The sequence below is a fragment of the Diadema setosum genome, chromosome 2 (assembly GCF_964275005.1).
Source record: "Diadema setosum chromosome 2, eeDiaSeto1, whole genome shotgun sequence".
Lineage (NCBI taxonomy): Eukaryota > Metazoa > Echinodermata > Echinoidea > Diadematoida > Diadematidae > Diadema > Diadema setosum.
In genome coordinates, this window is record NC_092686.1 from 17081938 (window position 1) to 17096283 (window position 14346).

The following is a 14346-nucleotide window of genomic DNA, read 5'->3' on the forward strand; positions in this document are numbered from 1 at the left end:
TAACAGTATGTGGATGAAACAAAAAGTCACGTAGAAATACGCGTTTAAATGTTCTCACCTTTTCAAATAAAGAAATAATATGACGTAAATTTGAATGAACATGTTTAGAATTTGACTGTCCATTCGCGAAATTGAATGACTAAAGTACCCTTGTCGGTGAGTGATGGGGAATTTCAATGAACGTAGAGGACCAGCCAAAGACACATGTCCAAATTTAATTGATCGAAATGCTAAATTGAACGCACAAGTTGCAATTTTGAAAGACAGACAGTGTGATAACAAGGGTTTTTGCTAAATTGAATGAACTTTCTATCAAATGGACTGACAAAAGTGCGAAATTGGCCGGGAAAACCTATATTGTAATATGTATTCGAAAAATTTCAAGTGTAGTACGTCGTTGCGCTTCCAAGAAAACGAGTAAAGCAATATTACACGTAACGGTGGACGGAAAAGTTAAACCATCCATTCATGAGGCTGGTGTGGAAGAAGTATAAACGGCTCTAAATGTCATCAATAGGGGATTATGGCTGAGTTGCGAGGTTTTATTTCTACTGAGCAAGTAAAAGTGGAGAGAAAGCTGAAAATGAGGCAAACTCCTAATGGCAAAACACCAACACAAACATGGAATAGCTAGCATGAACAATTATATTATTGAAATACCTCAATTTACCTCACCTGCTCCTAATAGCAGGCACAGTTAGGCCGACTGGAAACCTCTGTAAATATGCCGTTCAGCCTGGGTTAATTTCTGGAAACACGTGGTTCCCAGCGGAAACCAAATGTTTGATCTTTGCTTGGCACGTCACGGGGAGCTAAGCGGGTCTAGATATATCATATACCTGACCTTTGATCCTTGAATTTGAGTGTGGGAAGCTGTGGCCAGAAACGTCACTCACTGGGTGGTATATGAGGCAACAAGGAAACCAGTCTATAGCACGTTCAACTCAAGGCAGGCAAAATTTGATCGGACCACAAGTAAGTTAAGGAACACCAGTGTGTTCAAGTGTGGAATACTCGGGAACGTAATTCATTTTTTACAAGATGAACTGACGTATACATCACATATTAAATTTCTAGATAATTTGAGGCAGACGCGACAGAAGACTTTTGAAGTGAATCAATTGTTCGTTGGAAATATCGTCACTGTGTGGACCAAAGCTGATTACTTGGCGTTGCGTGAGTATTGTGTTCGTGATGTGTATAACTTATTACAGTGGTCTCCCATAAAAGCCGCACTTGGCCTCTGTTTGCATTCGTTGTTGGTACTGTTCCAAACAACGTGTTGTAGTTATTGTGCATGGGCTGCATCAATTGTTATTCATAATATTTATCCTTGCTTTTTACAGCAGATGTATAGCAATTTTCTTTACATTCAAATGGATTGGTTGTAAATGATAGATGATTGACGACTGTCAACGTTCAAATATGACACTAAGACTCCATACCTCCATGAACGCATTCATGTTTTACGTCAAGAAGAACAACAAAAGCAATCACAAACCATCTCCTCCCACCCACCCCCCCCCCCCAAAAAAAAGAAACATCGGATATGTCTATTTAGTCGTAACTGACACAAAAACCCTCTACAGAAATAAACATAGACAGGAATCTCTTTCCGCAAAATGTACGCCTCTTCCGTCCGAAGGAATACCAACTTTTTGCCTGTGATTACAATTTTATGAAAAAAAAAAGCTCCATCGTCTCCTGTTATTTGTCTCTTTATGTATATACAGCGTGTCCCACAAAAATGCTGATGACACTCTAGATGGGTACAATATTAAAATCACAACATTATATTAATTATATCTTTACCATTGTTTACACCCGTAAATTACAAGTCATTTTCTACAACTGGATGAATTTTTTTTTGTGCTATGGTCCAATAACCGCGCAGATATGAGCATTTTTTCATTACACATCAGGAAACCTCTCCAAGTTTTGTATTAAGTAGTACGTGTAGTCAGGTTCATCTGACAAGATTTGTTATCTATTCAAGTGGTGCAAATTATATCTATTCACTTTCAGCAACGGTTAACGGGCGTAAATCTGCAAGGATTTTCTTTTGTTCAGGACTTGGGGAAAAATTATTCATTCATCCACCTCTGATGAATAGAAATTCTTGCAAATTTACGACTGTGCGTTCAGCAAAACATGACGAACAATAGAGAGATGCATTTGTTGAAACAGGGGTCTCAAATTCTGACCTGTGTAGGTTATCATCTTGACCAGAACACATCTCATAACATACCAAAGATGTATTGCCAGTTTTCTTAAACCTTCATTTTTTTTTTTTTTTTTTTTAGTATGGGCCCGCAAGTTGTGGGTCCAAAATCTAAAAAAGGAGATAAAATAAGAGTGAATGAAGACGTAATTTGACTACATACAATGACATACTTTATTAAACGTAATAACGAAACTTGGATTGAGAGGTTTTCTGATGAGTGCTGAAAGAAGGCTCATATCTTTGTGTTCAATGGACCATATCGCATAAAACTTAAGCCAGTTGCATAAAATAAATGCTAGTTTACGATTATAAAATTATATACAATATGATTAGGTAATTTTCAAATTGTACTCGTTTAGACTGCCATTTTTTGTGGGACACGCTGTATGTATATAGACATGTATGTATATAATTGTGTGTGTGTGTGTGTGTGTGTGTGTGCGTGCGTGCGTGTATAAATGTGAGGACACTATACAATCTGACAAAACATATTATTCCAGTGTCTCTATAATGCTGACGAATAATAAAGGAGCATTGACATCCCCCCGAAAAAATGAGAATTTTATACACCATATCTTTTTTTCCGTCATAGGTATAATTATGTGTGTCTGTATGTGTATAACTCTCTCTCTCTCTCTCCCTCTCTCTCTCTCTCTCTCTCTCTCTCTCTCTCTCTATATATATATATATATATATATATATATATATATATATATATATATTATAGGCCAGTCTACATATTTTTCAATCTGTCAAATCATATTCCAGTATCTCCTAATGTTGAGAATCATGCAAGGAGCATTGGCATCTCCCCCCCCCCAAAAAAAAAAAAAAAAAAAAAAAAAAATTATACACATTTCTTACAAACAATTTCCCTTTCGGCATCGATGGAAAAATAGCCATGATATTATCACTTGAAACGCTTTTCCTGCAGGCAAATCCAAATTTTGAAAAACAAAGTATTCAAATTTTCCACAATTAAACCCCATGGGTTTATTATCAACAGAACAATAACAAGAACAATACGGAAAGAAAAATTAGATTTTATCAATAGATCAACCAAGAACAATATGAAAAGAGAAATTAGATTCTATCAACAGATCAGCCAACAACAATAAAAACGAATGCTTATGCTGACGATGCCGTACTGCATTTTGCACCGTTTTGTGATTTATACAACCATGTTTGTTTTGTAATAACTATGCTGTAGTGTTACGTGAGACTGTTTTCTTTTTATGCTCCTTTGTAATCTACTTTTGTGTTTGATTCTTTTTCAGTTTTTTGGCCAAATAGATATTAATAATAACACTGATGATAACAACAACTATGTAAGTTTATTTTGTTTTGACTTGGGAGCAGAGTAAAGGCAAACAAACAAGCAAACAAACAAACAAACATTAGCCGCGAACATCGTGGAAATATAAAACGTGGGCATTAACTTGCTAAAGTTAAATTGCTGTGATGCGGCTTAAATGAATTTTCTCCCGAATAGTTGTCATCTGTCAACCTTGAAGACGTGTATGAAGAAACCTGTACAGATTGGGAAGGGCTGAGTATGTCACTGCGTCGATGGTGAGATGGCGTTGATCAACTGGACTATAATCTCGCTCCTTTGGAGTCTCTCCACAGTGTGAGTACTGCCTCGACATTTGATTTTTATGGGCTGACTTTGTAGAGGTAAAACGGACGGGCAATGAGATACTGATGCGATGAATGAATCACCAAGAGATAAATGTCCCTCATTATCAAAGCGCCCACTGTTTTTCTCTATTTAAAGTGATTTTTTTTTTTCGGAACAGCAGGGAAAACCAGTAAAGTGAAAACACGGATGATCAAATTTGATTAGTAAGAGTTAAAAACTACCTCGAAACTAAAATTACGTTTACAAAATATTTCGTTTCGATTACAAGACCGCTTGCAAGACCGTACAGACGAATTGAGTGTTTGAACCAAACTTGTTTAATTTGTTTATTTACAACATAGTCATCTTGCGAAAAAAAAAAATGTTATCAACAGTCTTCGCCTTCCTCACCAAAATACTTGTAACCACTCTCAAACGCACTGCAAGGTGAAAGCCGAATTACATTATAATTTGGAGCTCCGATATACAAGGCGTTTAGTTTTGACATGAAAAGACAAAACGGTTCATCGTCATAAACACGATAGATGAGGAATCACAATGATTTCTATCAACACCTTGTATGAACAAGATGTCTTGTCAATGACACAATTGGGAAACGGTCTGGAAGTGTTTACAGTGATGAACTTTAGAGAAGACAAAAGTCATATACTAAAGGAGGTAAAAGAAGGCAAACGTTGAGTCATCAACGAAAAAAAAAAAATCACATGGGTAAGTTGAGAGATTACATTGTAACACTTGCCATGTTATGATGCATATACTGAAAAATAGACAGTGACAGACGAAGGGGAGTTCCAGATGGTCTAACGGTCTAATGTACGGCTTCCACTTTTTTCTTGTGCGTTCTTCCGTTTTCACATCCCCGTATACATTGTAGATTAGTCACGCTATGAACGGGGCCCTAGACGCAAATATGATAATGAAAATGACAAACAAATCGATATGAACGATGAACATAACAATAAAGCAAGAATTAGCTCAACTGACACTTTGTAGCTTCTTCGGTCTAAATCTAATATTAAAACCTGAGCCATCAGCCCAGTCAAGCCATGCTTATGATGACCGTCTCCTGCTACCTTGTTGAATCAAATGCACCGTCTTTTCTGCATTATTAATTCATATGGAACCATAAATGCTTTACAATGATTTTGTTATGCATGTAGTATGAACTGCACTTTTGTGTCGCTCCTTTGTCATTTGGCTATGTTATGCTTAGATTTGTTACAACTACATGTATGTCATTTATTTTGATTTGATTTGAGAAGCAGAATAAATACGAACGAACAAATATCATGATTTTTTTTTACAGCAGACTTCGTATCTAACCACTACGTGTGTGTGTGTGTGTGTGTTTGTGCGTATGTGTGTGTTCTTATGCATGTATGTTTGTATTATTAACTTGAACACTTGTCTAAGTAGGCCCTATGTGAGATTAAAGTCAGAATGTCTTCAGCCCTTTGTGTGTACGTCATTGGAATCTTAGAATTTGTTTTCATGAAAAGTACCATTTTATGCTATATATATGAAAAAGGCCCATTTCTTCGGGGAGGGGATATGTTATCTTGACCACCGCAATTCTAACGCCTGTAAAAGCTTGCTGGTGTTATTGAACCATTATGTTTATATTCCTAGCACATAACAAGAATAAAAACAACTAGAAATGCATACGAGAATAATCTCATTTGTGCTACGTGTCTGCAATACAAATCACGCCAACACAAACGTACACGTACAGCAGGATTCGTATCAATTTAACATCCTCATGTAAATAGTGAAGAGCTGCACGCACTCCCCATAACAACTGATGTGACGATTAAGTCAGAACCACCTGCCAATACAGTCTAAACCACCTGCGACTCTAGTTCTACATCTTTTTACCACCTGTACCGGTGAACAATGTGTTCTCCCTCCATTGCGACATATCTTACGTTTTTCATAAATCTTGTGGGCGTTTTCTTCGAGTTTTATTCCGTTTCCTTTGTTGATGAATTTCCTGGCTATCTGTCAAACGGATATTGCCATTGTGACATTGGATTGATAGCACCTGACCTCAAACCAGATGCCGGAAATGGCATGAAAAGTGGTCCGACCCTATAATACTGTACCAGCCATAACTTATGTAGCAACTAAGGAGAATCATACCGCATATCAGATAATTACGGTTGATAGCCAAACATTTCCTGTTTGTTCAGGGGTGTTTTGTTCGTAAGCAATACCCGAAATGCAATGGTACAAATAACATTGTTGCACAGACAACAAAAAAAAAGTAATTGGTTATGTCCTGCTCTTATTAAATTTGATGGATATTAAGATGATGTGCAATGCTTTTACTGATGTGACAACTTCCAAACGACGTTCTGGTTGAATGAAGAACACACAAGTAAAGCAAACTAGCATACACTGATATTTCGTATACGTTTCCAATGCACTTTAACCCATCATGTAGTCGGAGTTTTAGGTTTTCTCCATTCATTATAGATTAACATGCGCCCCATCTCTTTTTCATTTTTTTTTTCAATGACCGCGAATACAACCGCAGATTTAATTCGTGGTACACTTGTTTTCATTCACATTTCAGGTTACAGATCGACGCTACTGCAGAAACGTGTAGCTACGTAGTGGAGGCAGGAGCTGGAACTATCCGATCTCCGAATTATCCAAGTTGGTATCCACCGTCTCAGAACTGCACATGGGTGATCCGGGGTTCGGAGGGCACCCGGATAAGGATCCGGTTTTTTCACCTTGACATACCGGAAACTGGTGAAAACTGCACGTAGGTTGACTTCCGAGGCAGCAATAAAGTCCACTTAATTTGGTGTCACCCTTATAACTTTCTTCCTTTCGTTCGTTCTTTTTTCGTTTGCCACTCGGATCAAATCAAAACATTAGACAAATCGTAACATTCTGAGTTACTTGTCTTCTAGGAAGCTTAACATTTTTGAATGGATATACATGAATGAAGAAAACAAAATAGGCCGATGTAACAAAATGCCATGGTACAGGTCCCAGGAAAAGACTTAACACGGATGACTCCAAAAGAGAAAGCTGTCAGTGAAATGTTCTCCGAGAAGCAATATAATTACTGCTTCGTCGGAGTACATAAATGAACGAAGCTCATGTGATATCACAGTATGTTAATACGGCTAAATTTGACATTCTAATGGATTTTATTCTCAAATAAAATTTCTTGATAACATCATTAGGCCTACAGGCATCTGATTGTGCCCCTACGATCAAATGACTTGGCTTGCCTTGCACAACATGGCGCCAACTGTCATTCATATTATGATTCCAAGTATTGGAACGTATGTAGTGGGAACACAGAAAGTGACTACTAGCATCCCAATACTTTATAGGCCCCTGGATATTCCTGCTGCAGATTGTATGAAAACACACACACACACACACACACACACACACACGCGCACACACACATACACACACACACACACACACACACACACACACACACACACACACACGAATTAACACCAAACCGTTATAAATGCCTGGATTGTATCTCTTGTCTTTTCCTAACTATGTGACTGTTGAAATAATTATGTGTATCGATAATTATTTCAGACTCAATTCCTTGCGATTTTATGATGGGCCTGAAGCCAGCGACTCTGTTGAATCGGGTCGATTTTGTGGATTGGAAACGCCGAGTGGTGACGTCACAATACAGTCCACATCTCGCTTCCTGACGGTTCGCTTTACATCTGACTTCGAGGGACAGGGACAGGGATTTCTCATCTCTTATGAGATAGGTGTGTAAAAGACTTCGTAGGTCATACCATGTGTGTGTATGTGTGTGTGTGTGCGTGTGCGTGTAAATGTGTGTGTATGTGAGTGTGTTCCTGTGTGTTCTTGTGTGGATGCCTTAGTTTATGGTTAGGAAGGGTAGTTAGGTTAGCTACGGAAAATTGTTTTTGGGATGGGCTTTATTTTAGATTATTAAGTAATATAAGTCCACAGGAAAATGGGAATACGGTTTCATGGGTTAATGTTCAGAAGAATGAACAGTGATTCTTCGTCTGCCAATACCACATAAATCTGGTTATGTACGTTTTATAAAGAACTTTACACAAAAACGAATTGGACCTAGCTTCTTCCAGACAAAATTTATGAAGGATTCTTGATATCATCAGACTAGGGCAGTTTCAAGAACTTGCTCCATGAGTCCTACAATAATTCATAACAGTTCTCATAAAAAACGCAGGGCAACCTCATAACCCAACCCCCACCCCCCCCCCCCTTAGCAGTAAAAGCCCCGCACAAGTTTCCTATGTTTTTGTAATCTGCAAGAGTGGGTGGATGGTGAACTTGCGATACTCAGAGCGCCAGACCCATGGTCTTTTGTTGCGATTTTTGTTGTTGGTGTTGTTATTGTTGTTCTTGTTGTTGTTGCTGCTGCTGCTGTTGTTGTTGTTGTTGTCGTTGCTGTTGTTGTTCTTCTTCTTCTTCTTCTTCTTCTTCTTCTTCTTCTTCTTCTTCTTCTTCTTCTTCTTCTTCTTCTTTGCTCTTATATTCGCGGTAAATGGTGTCCTGAACCATGGGCGACAAATAATTTCTAATACTGTTTCCTATTTTCAAATGTAGTTGACGATAACGTGGGATCCCGGATAGTTTTCACAGCTTCGCACCCTCAGACCAGGGAAGCGAGACTGTCGTCTCTCCCGGCCGATCCCCGTGAGACGTTCTCATTAGATGGCTCCTTGCAGCAGAACGTGTCCATCCGCTATTTCTTCAACGTGGAGCAGGGAAACTGGGGTGCCGTGGCCACTCGGTACGGGCAGCAGCAAATACTCTGGTTCGACGGAGGACAAAAAAGAATCCTCAAAGGTGTGACGTCACAACATTCAATTCAATTTCAATTCCATTCAGTTCAATTCAATTCAGTTCAATTCAGGTCAATTCAATATTGAATCTTATTTCATTTTTCAACTGTCCAGACATTAACAAGGTATGCAGATGAGATGACAAAATAGTCACATCAATTATTGTGAAAATCATTCTTTTGAAAAAAAAAAAAATATATATATATATATACTTGCCATTGCAATTGAAGGTAAGTTTAAGGCATTTTCCGCGAAAAAAGGAACAGCCCACTACACAGCAGTGCTTGTAAAGTGCAGGTCCCTCAAAGAAAAAAATCCAAAAGAATGGATGAAAAATGAATTTACATTATTGAATCCCCGTCATTAAAGTGTCACTTTATATTCATCGATTCAAGGAGTCATACGTGATACGTGAGATCCATTGTCTCTTGCAAGAAATTTGTGGCCACGGATGTTCATGAACCAAAGTCTAAGTAAGTCAATGTGTAGAAATAAGGCAGGGGAATATGCATTTGGAAAAAAAAAATGAAATGTGCATAGGCCTATACATATGATGCATGATGTATATATAAAGACAGAAGTAGATTATTTGGTTAAGCAATGATTGAATGTACAATTTCTCATCTTGCTGATTATGAGGGATGAAGACCTATGGTCTCAAGGTTCAAACTCTTCCAGAGAAGTGAAAGATATTTCTCCGTTTTGGACCAGGTCACATCGGTCCCCAACCAGCGGCGACGGCGCTCATTCACGGGACATCGAGCCAGGTCAATGGTGTCTGTGTGGACTGGTTGACCGGAAACGTCTATCGGACAGACGCTACCTACGACTGGATTGTCCTCTTCAATGCCGATGGCACACGGCAGGCCGTTGTGGTCGATGAAGACCTGGATGAGCCCTTTGGGATCGCTGTCCATCCACTCCAGGGGTGAGATCATCACTTTTTCCATTACACCATCACATGTACCTAACATAACTGCCATGTATCAAGTGAACTTTAAAAGTGAAGTTCATTAAATTTCCATTATATCCAGTGTAATAAGATCTGATAAAATATATACCAATCGAGAAGAAAGCACAACCGGATAGACATTGTGCGAAGCGAAAATGTTGTGAACAATGACAATTGAATACAATTATTCTCTGCAACGAATTCTTTTTGAAAAAAAAAAAAGACCACGTCACCAAAAAAAAATCTTCTCCAGTATTCTGTCACCACAACTAAGTTTTATGGTGAGCGATCTTTTGCTCATGCTGCCCCTGCACTGTGCAAACGCTGTAACATAAATGAAGCTACCACAGTGTTAAAGTTAAAAACTCTTCTCAAGACATTTCTGTTTAAAAAAAAGTATTATGAATGAGTTTTAATTTTGCAAACTGCATCATCTACGGTACATACAGTACATTTCCTTTTTCCATTTTTTTTTGTATTAATTTTCAACCCTTCCCTTAAAGCACATAGAGACACTATGCTAGGAATATGCGCTGTATGAGCACTATGTATTCTAACGATTTACGAAACTCATTTAAAATCAAGTAATAAAATGGGCGTTGGTCCCCATACTATTCATTGTTATGCATTCAGCGCACTGAGTAGAGAATTTATGGGAATGACATGCCGGCCACTCTCCATTCCAGCTTCCTCTTCTGGACTGATACCGGCCCAAAACCCAAGGTGGAGCGCAGTGACCTGGCGGGGGGACACCGCGTGAAGCTGATCACTTCAGAGTTGGTAGCTCCTCGAGGTATTACAGTGGATTACATAGAAAACAAGTAAGTTCATTCTTTTTAATAAAGGTAGAAAAACGTAAATATAATTACATACTAATTATTTCATACAATAATAAGAATTAAAGTAAATTTTGAGCCTTATAGTGGTGAAGAAGAGTACTTGTATCGAAAGTGTAGATGAAGAACATTGAAAAACTGGTAGAAAATTTAAAGTACTCTAGCAGTTACATAGAAAGCAAGATTGAGAGCTTGGGAAGACAGGAGGATTGCGTGGTTATGAAATAGAATGCAACATTTTCCGGGACAGAATATTCAAACGTTTCTTCAAGACTAAGGAATTGAAGATAATAACAATCTCTATTATAATGTGTGGACACCGACTTTTTTACAGGCTAAAAGTGAGCTGCAGATTTTAAAATGGTTGCCTGAAATTTCGGCGGCTAAACAAGAAAATGAGAGATGAACACGGGAAAGGGTATGGTTTGCCACGTACGTACTGTAGAATTAAAAGTGAAGGCAATGAAAAGCCCATAGTGATGGCAAAACACTTTCGATCGGGTGCTCGAACCAGGAACCTTTTGTTTGACAGTCTGTGGTCTTTTCCACTGAACTATATGTCCTCAAAACATCCATACACATCGCTTTAGTACGAAAGCTGGGAAAACTGTCAGGAAGCAACTAACCAGTGCTTATTTTCCTGTCCAAATCTTCCTGGCAGGTTGTACTGGGTGGACGCGGATCCCGCGGGTAACAAGGTGGAAGTGTGTGACATCATGGCTGTCTGTGGCTCCACCAGACGTGAGCTCTATCGTGTTCCCGGATCTCCCGGTTTCTACGATCTGACCATCTTTTCTGTAAGCTTTTTTCCGCATCCTTCCTCTCCTCCCCTCTCTTCTTCTTCTTGTTCTTCGTCATCCTTTTATATCAAATTCCCCCCCCCCCCTAATTTCTCTCTTTCTCTTCCTTTCCATGTGTGTGTGTATATAGGGCCTTCATGTATGTATCAATCAGTCTATTTATCTACTATCTACATCTTTAAGTCTTCACGTCTTTTCATCATTATATCTTTTGGTCTGGAACATCATTCCTTATCTCTTTCTCAGAAAGTTTCCATTTCTATCGTTATGTTTGTGCAAGTGGTAGAAGGCGATTGAAGTGTTCATAATTATGCGCCGAGCAAGTAAAAAATATTGTGCAACGGTAGTGATAGCCACTTCTTAAACCTCTATTTCATGGAAAAGAATCTTATATAATAGTATTGAAAATATGTGTATTGTGTAATATTTCTCAGTGTTATCATCATTGTTCAGTATCACGTTCAGTTGTCATCATATCTAAATCGAAACGAGACGCAAATGAACTGAAATCGTTTCTCGGCCTTTTGTCTATAGACCATGTGTGAATACACCATCGATTCTCAGGTTTAAGTTCAAGTTCAAGTTGATTTATTTCATTTCCAACAAAATAATTAGGAATATAAAGAAATGTTGGCATATACAGATAATGTCACGAAATTGAATTGAATTGTTAGAATTTGTCTTGAAGTTAGAATGAAGCTAGAGTTTTATATAGCATCAAACCCAGTGGACCACGATGTAGAGGAGACTCAATGTAATACGCATTATGGTTTGTGACAGCGTTTCCTCTACGTGACTGGAAACGCCGACTCGACCATTCACATGGTGACCACAGACACGGGAGAGATTGGTTTCACTCTCAACTTGCCCCTACGACCTTTTGGCATCGTGACCTATGCCCCGGATGTACAGCCCCAGACAGTGTGTAAGTAGAAAATTGATATGTCAACCGCAACCACTTCTTATTATGCAGCCAGGATGGTATAATGCCCATTTTGCTGATTGAGCCCTTTTCAATTCGACCTCTGATCGGGCGAATACATTGTAACCGATATCATAATGTCCAGGTCTTTTGAGTCGAGAAGTATTTAACGGTGCTATCCCATGGTAATGAAATTACCTTGACCGTATGTATCACAGACATTTATGGTATCCATAGCGAGGTGTGGCTTTGATTGGAAAAGGGTATTTATATATTTATATGTATGATATGTATATATTTTTTAAAATGTGATTATGTTTTTCATTTTGTTACTCATTTTCACATGTATTTTGTTTAAATATATTGTTGCACTTTTTACTAATATGTTCTGCGTATCATTTTATATAATTTTCTCTGTTTATTTGATGGAAATGAAAATAAATTTGAATGTGAATTTGAAATTGAATTAGTCAGTCTAAGCAGCAAAAAGCAATGAGTGCTCAAGCCTTGAGTCGTGAACCTTATTTGCTATTTTGTTATTGTTGTGCGTCGGAGCACTGTCCTTGAACAAATGCATCTAAAATCTTCGAGCTCTTCAAAGAAAGAAACAAACTTAAACAGTTAGAACATTAGCAAAATGTCTCATAATGTCTGATATGAGGTGAGGCTTTGTCTCTCCACGTTTTGTATTCCTTCAGCTCCTTGCAGCAGCAACCCGTGCAGTTATCTCTGCGTAGACGGCGGGCCAGGCGGCTATACGTGTTTGTGTGGCAGTGGGCAGCTTCTGAACTCCGATCGTACAACGTGCGTTAGCGGTGAGAATTATTCGGATGTTAGCCATGGATAAATGACGCTTCTTTAGTTTTCTGGTGATTCTCAATCGGCAAGAATACGTCGTGAAAACTATACCACAATCAAGTCATGATAGTGCGAAATGCTTCATTTGTGAATGCATTCACCTTATGTCAGTAAACGTCATAATTATTTTATGTCTTTATGAAAATCATGCAAAAGTGCAAAAGTATATTAGTTTCATTTACAGGAACAACTGGATGAACTAGGCTAACAGAAATCACATTATCCATTTTTTTCCACGGTATAAAATTTGTGTAATGACAAGATCTTCTTTTTATAAGTTTTAGGACATTTGTTTTCTATCTGCCTCTGAACAAATATTTTGTTGAAGTAGAACATCAAGACGTATGAATGTATAGAACAGACAGTAAATACATTGGATTTTAATCATCTGAAGGTGTTGAAATGCTTCCTAATTCTCTTCAGTTTCTTCAATGAATGACTTTCTTTCTTCTTTTTTTTATTAATCTGTCAAAATGCATCAACTTTCAATCTAAAATGATATACACTGTAGTCCGGATTAAGGTTGCAAGATTTTGACATCTTACTAGTTGTCACATATCTCTTTGGTGGCGCTCTTTTTTTTTTCTTTCTTTTTTTTTTACTCCCCGTAGAAGGAGCCATTAGTCCGCCCAAGCTGTTCGTTGCCTCGCGAACGCAGCTGTCATCCCTTCCGCCAAACTTCCCCGACATGCCTCTCACGGCGGGCTTCCGCGTCTCCCCCTTCCTGTTCCAGCGCTCGCACGCCGTAGCTCTGGCCGTCGACCTAGAAGACGGGCTATTGTTCTTCAGCGACGTAGGGCGGCAGGTCATAGGTAGCGCTCCCCTCCGGAATGGTTCGCGGATCGACTACGTCACTGGAGCTACGTCGTCAGTGGAAGGTAAGGCATCGTGTTATGCGGACAGCAGTCTCACTAAACAGATTGTCGGTGATCGATCCCCGCCCATGCTAGACAATGCTAGGGGAAACCGTTTGATCACCTTGCATTGTGAAAATAAAAGTAACATTGTAATTACATGAATAGAACCACTATTAAAAGCAAAAAGCCATAATGAAACAACACAAAACAAGATAAATACCTTTAATGCAATAATAAATTGATGCAAAAGACGGATTTCATAGATTGACTGACATCGGAATCTGAAAACTTATAAAAATTAATACTTGGTTTTCATGAACATCAAGTTGCTGGACCTCATCCAACTAATTTAATACCATTTTCTTTGTTGTATAGTAGGCAACTATATGCTGTCCCCCCCCCCCCCCCAATTCCTATGCA

General features: G+C 38.5%; 1 protein-coding gene across 1 annotated transcript in view; it reads left to right on the plus strand.

Moving 5' to 3' along the window:
• Positions 1-948: 948 nt before the first annotated feature.
• The window catches only part of LOC140246191 (low-density lipoprotein receptor-related protein 6-like), a 29265-nt gene continuing 15867 nt past the window's right edge, over positions 949-14346 (plus strand). The window contains exons 1-11 of the mRNA XM_072325637.1: positions 949-1176; positions 3717-3854; positions 6442-6636; positions 7446-7630; positions 8463-8705; positions 9413-9629; positions 10340-10474; positions 11151-11286; positions 12070-12214; positions 12910-13026; positions 13681-13947. Of these exons, the coding sequence (XP_072181738.1) occupies positions 3802-3854; positions 6442-6636; positions 7446-7630; positions 8463-8705; positions 9413-9629; positions 10340-10474; positions 11151-11286; positions 12070-12214; positions 12910-13026; positions 13681-13947 (1693 nt within the window). The 5' untranslated portion in view covers positions 949-1176; positions 3717-3801. The remainder of the gene's footprint in view (positions 1177-3716; positions 3855-6441; positions 6637-7445; positions 7631-8462; positions 8706-9412; positions 9630-10339; positions 10475-11150; positions 11287-12069; positions 12215-12909; positions 13027-13680; positions 13948-14346) is intronic.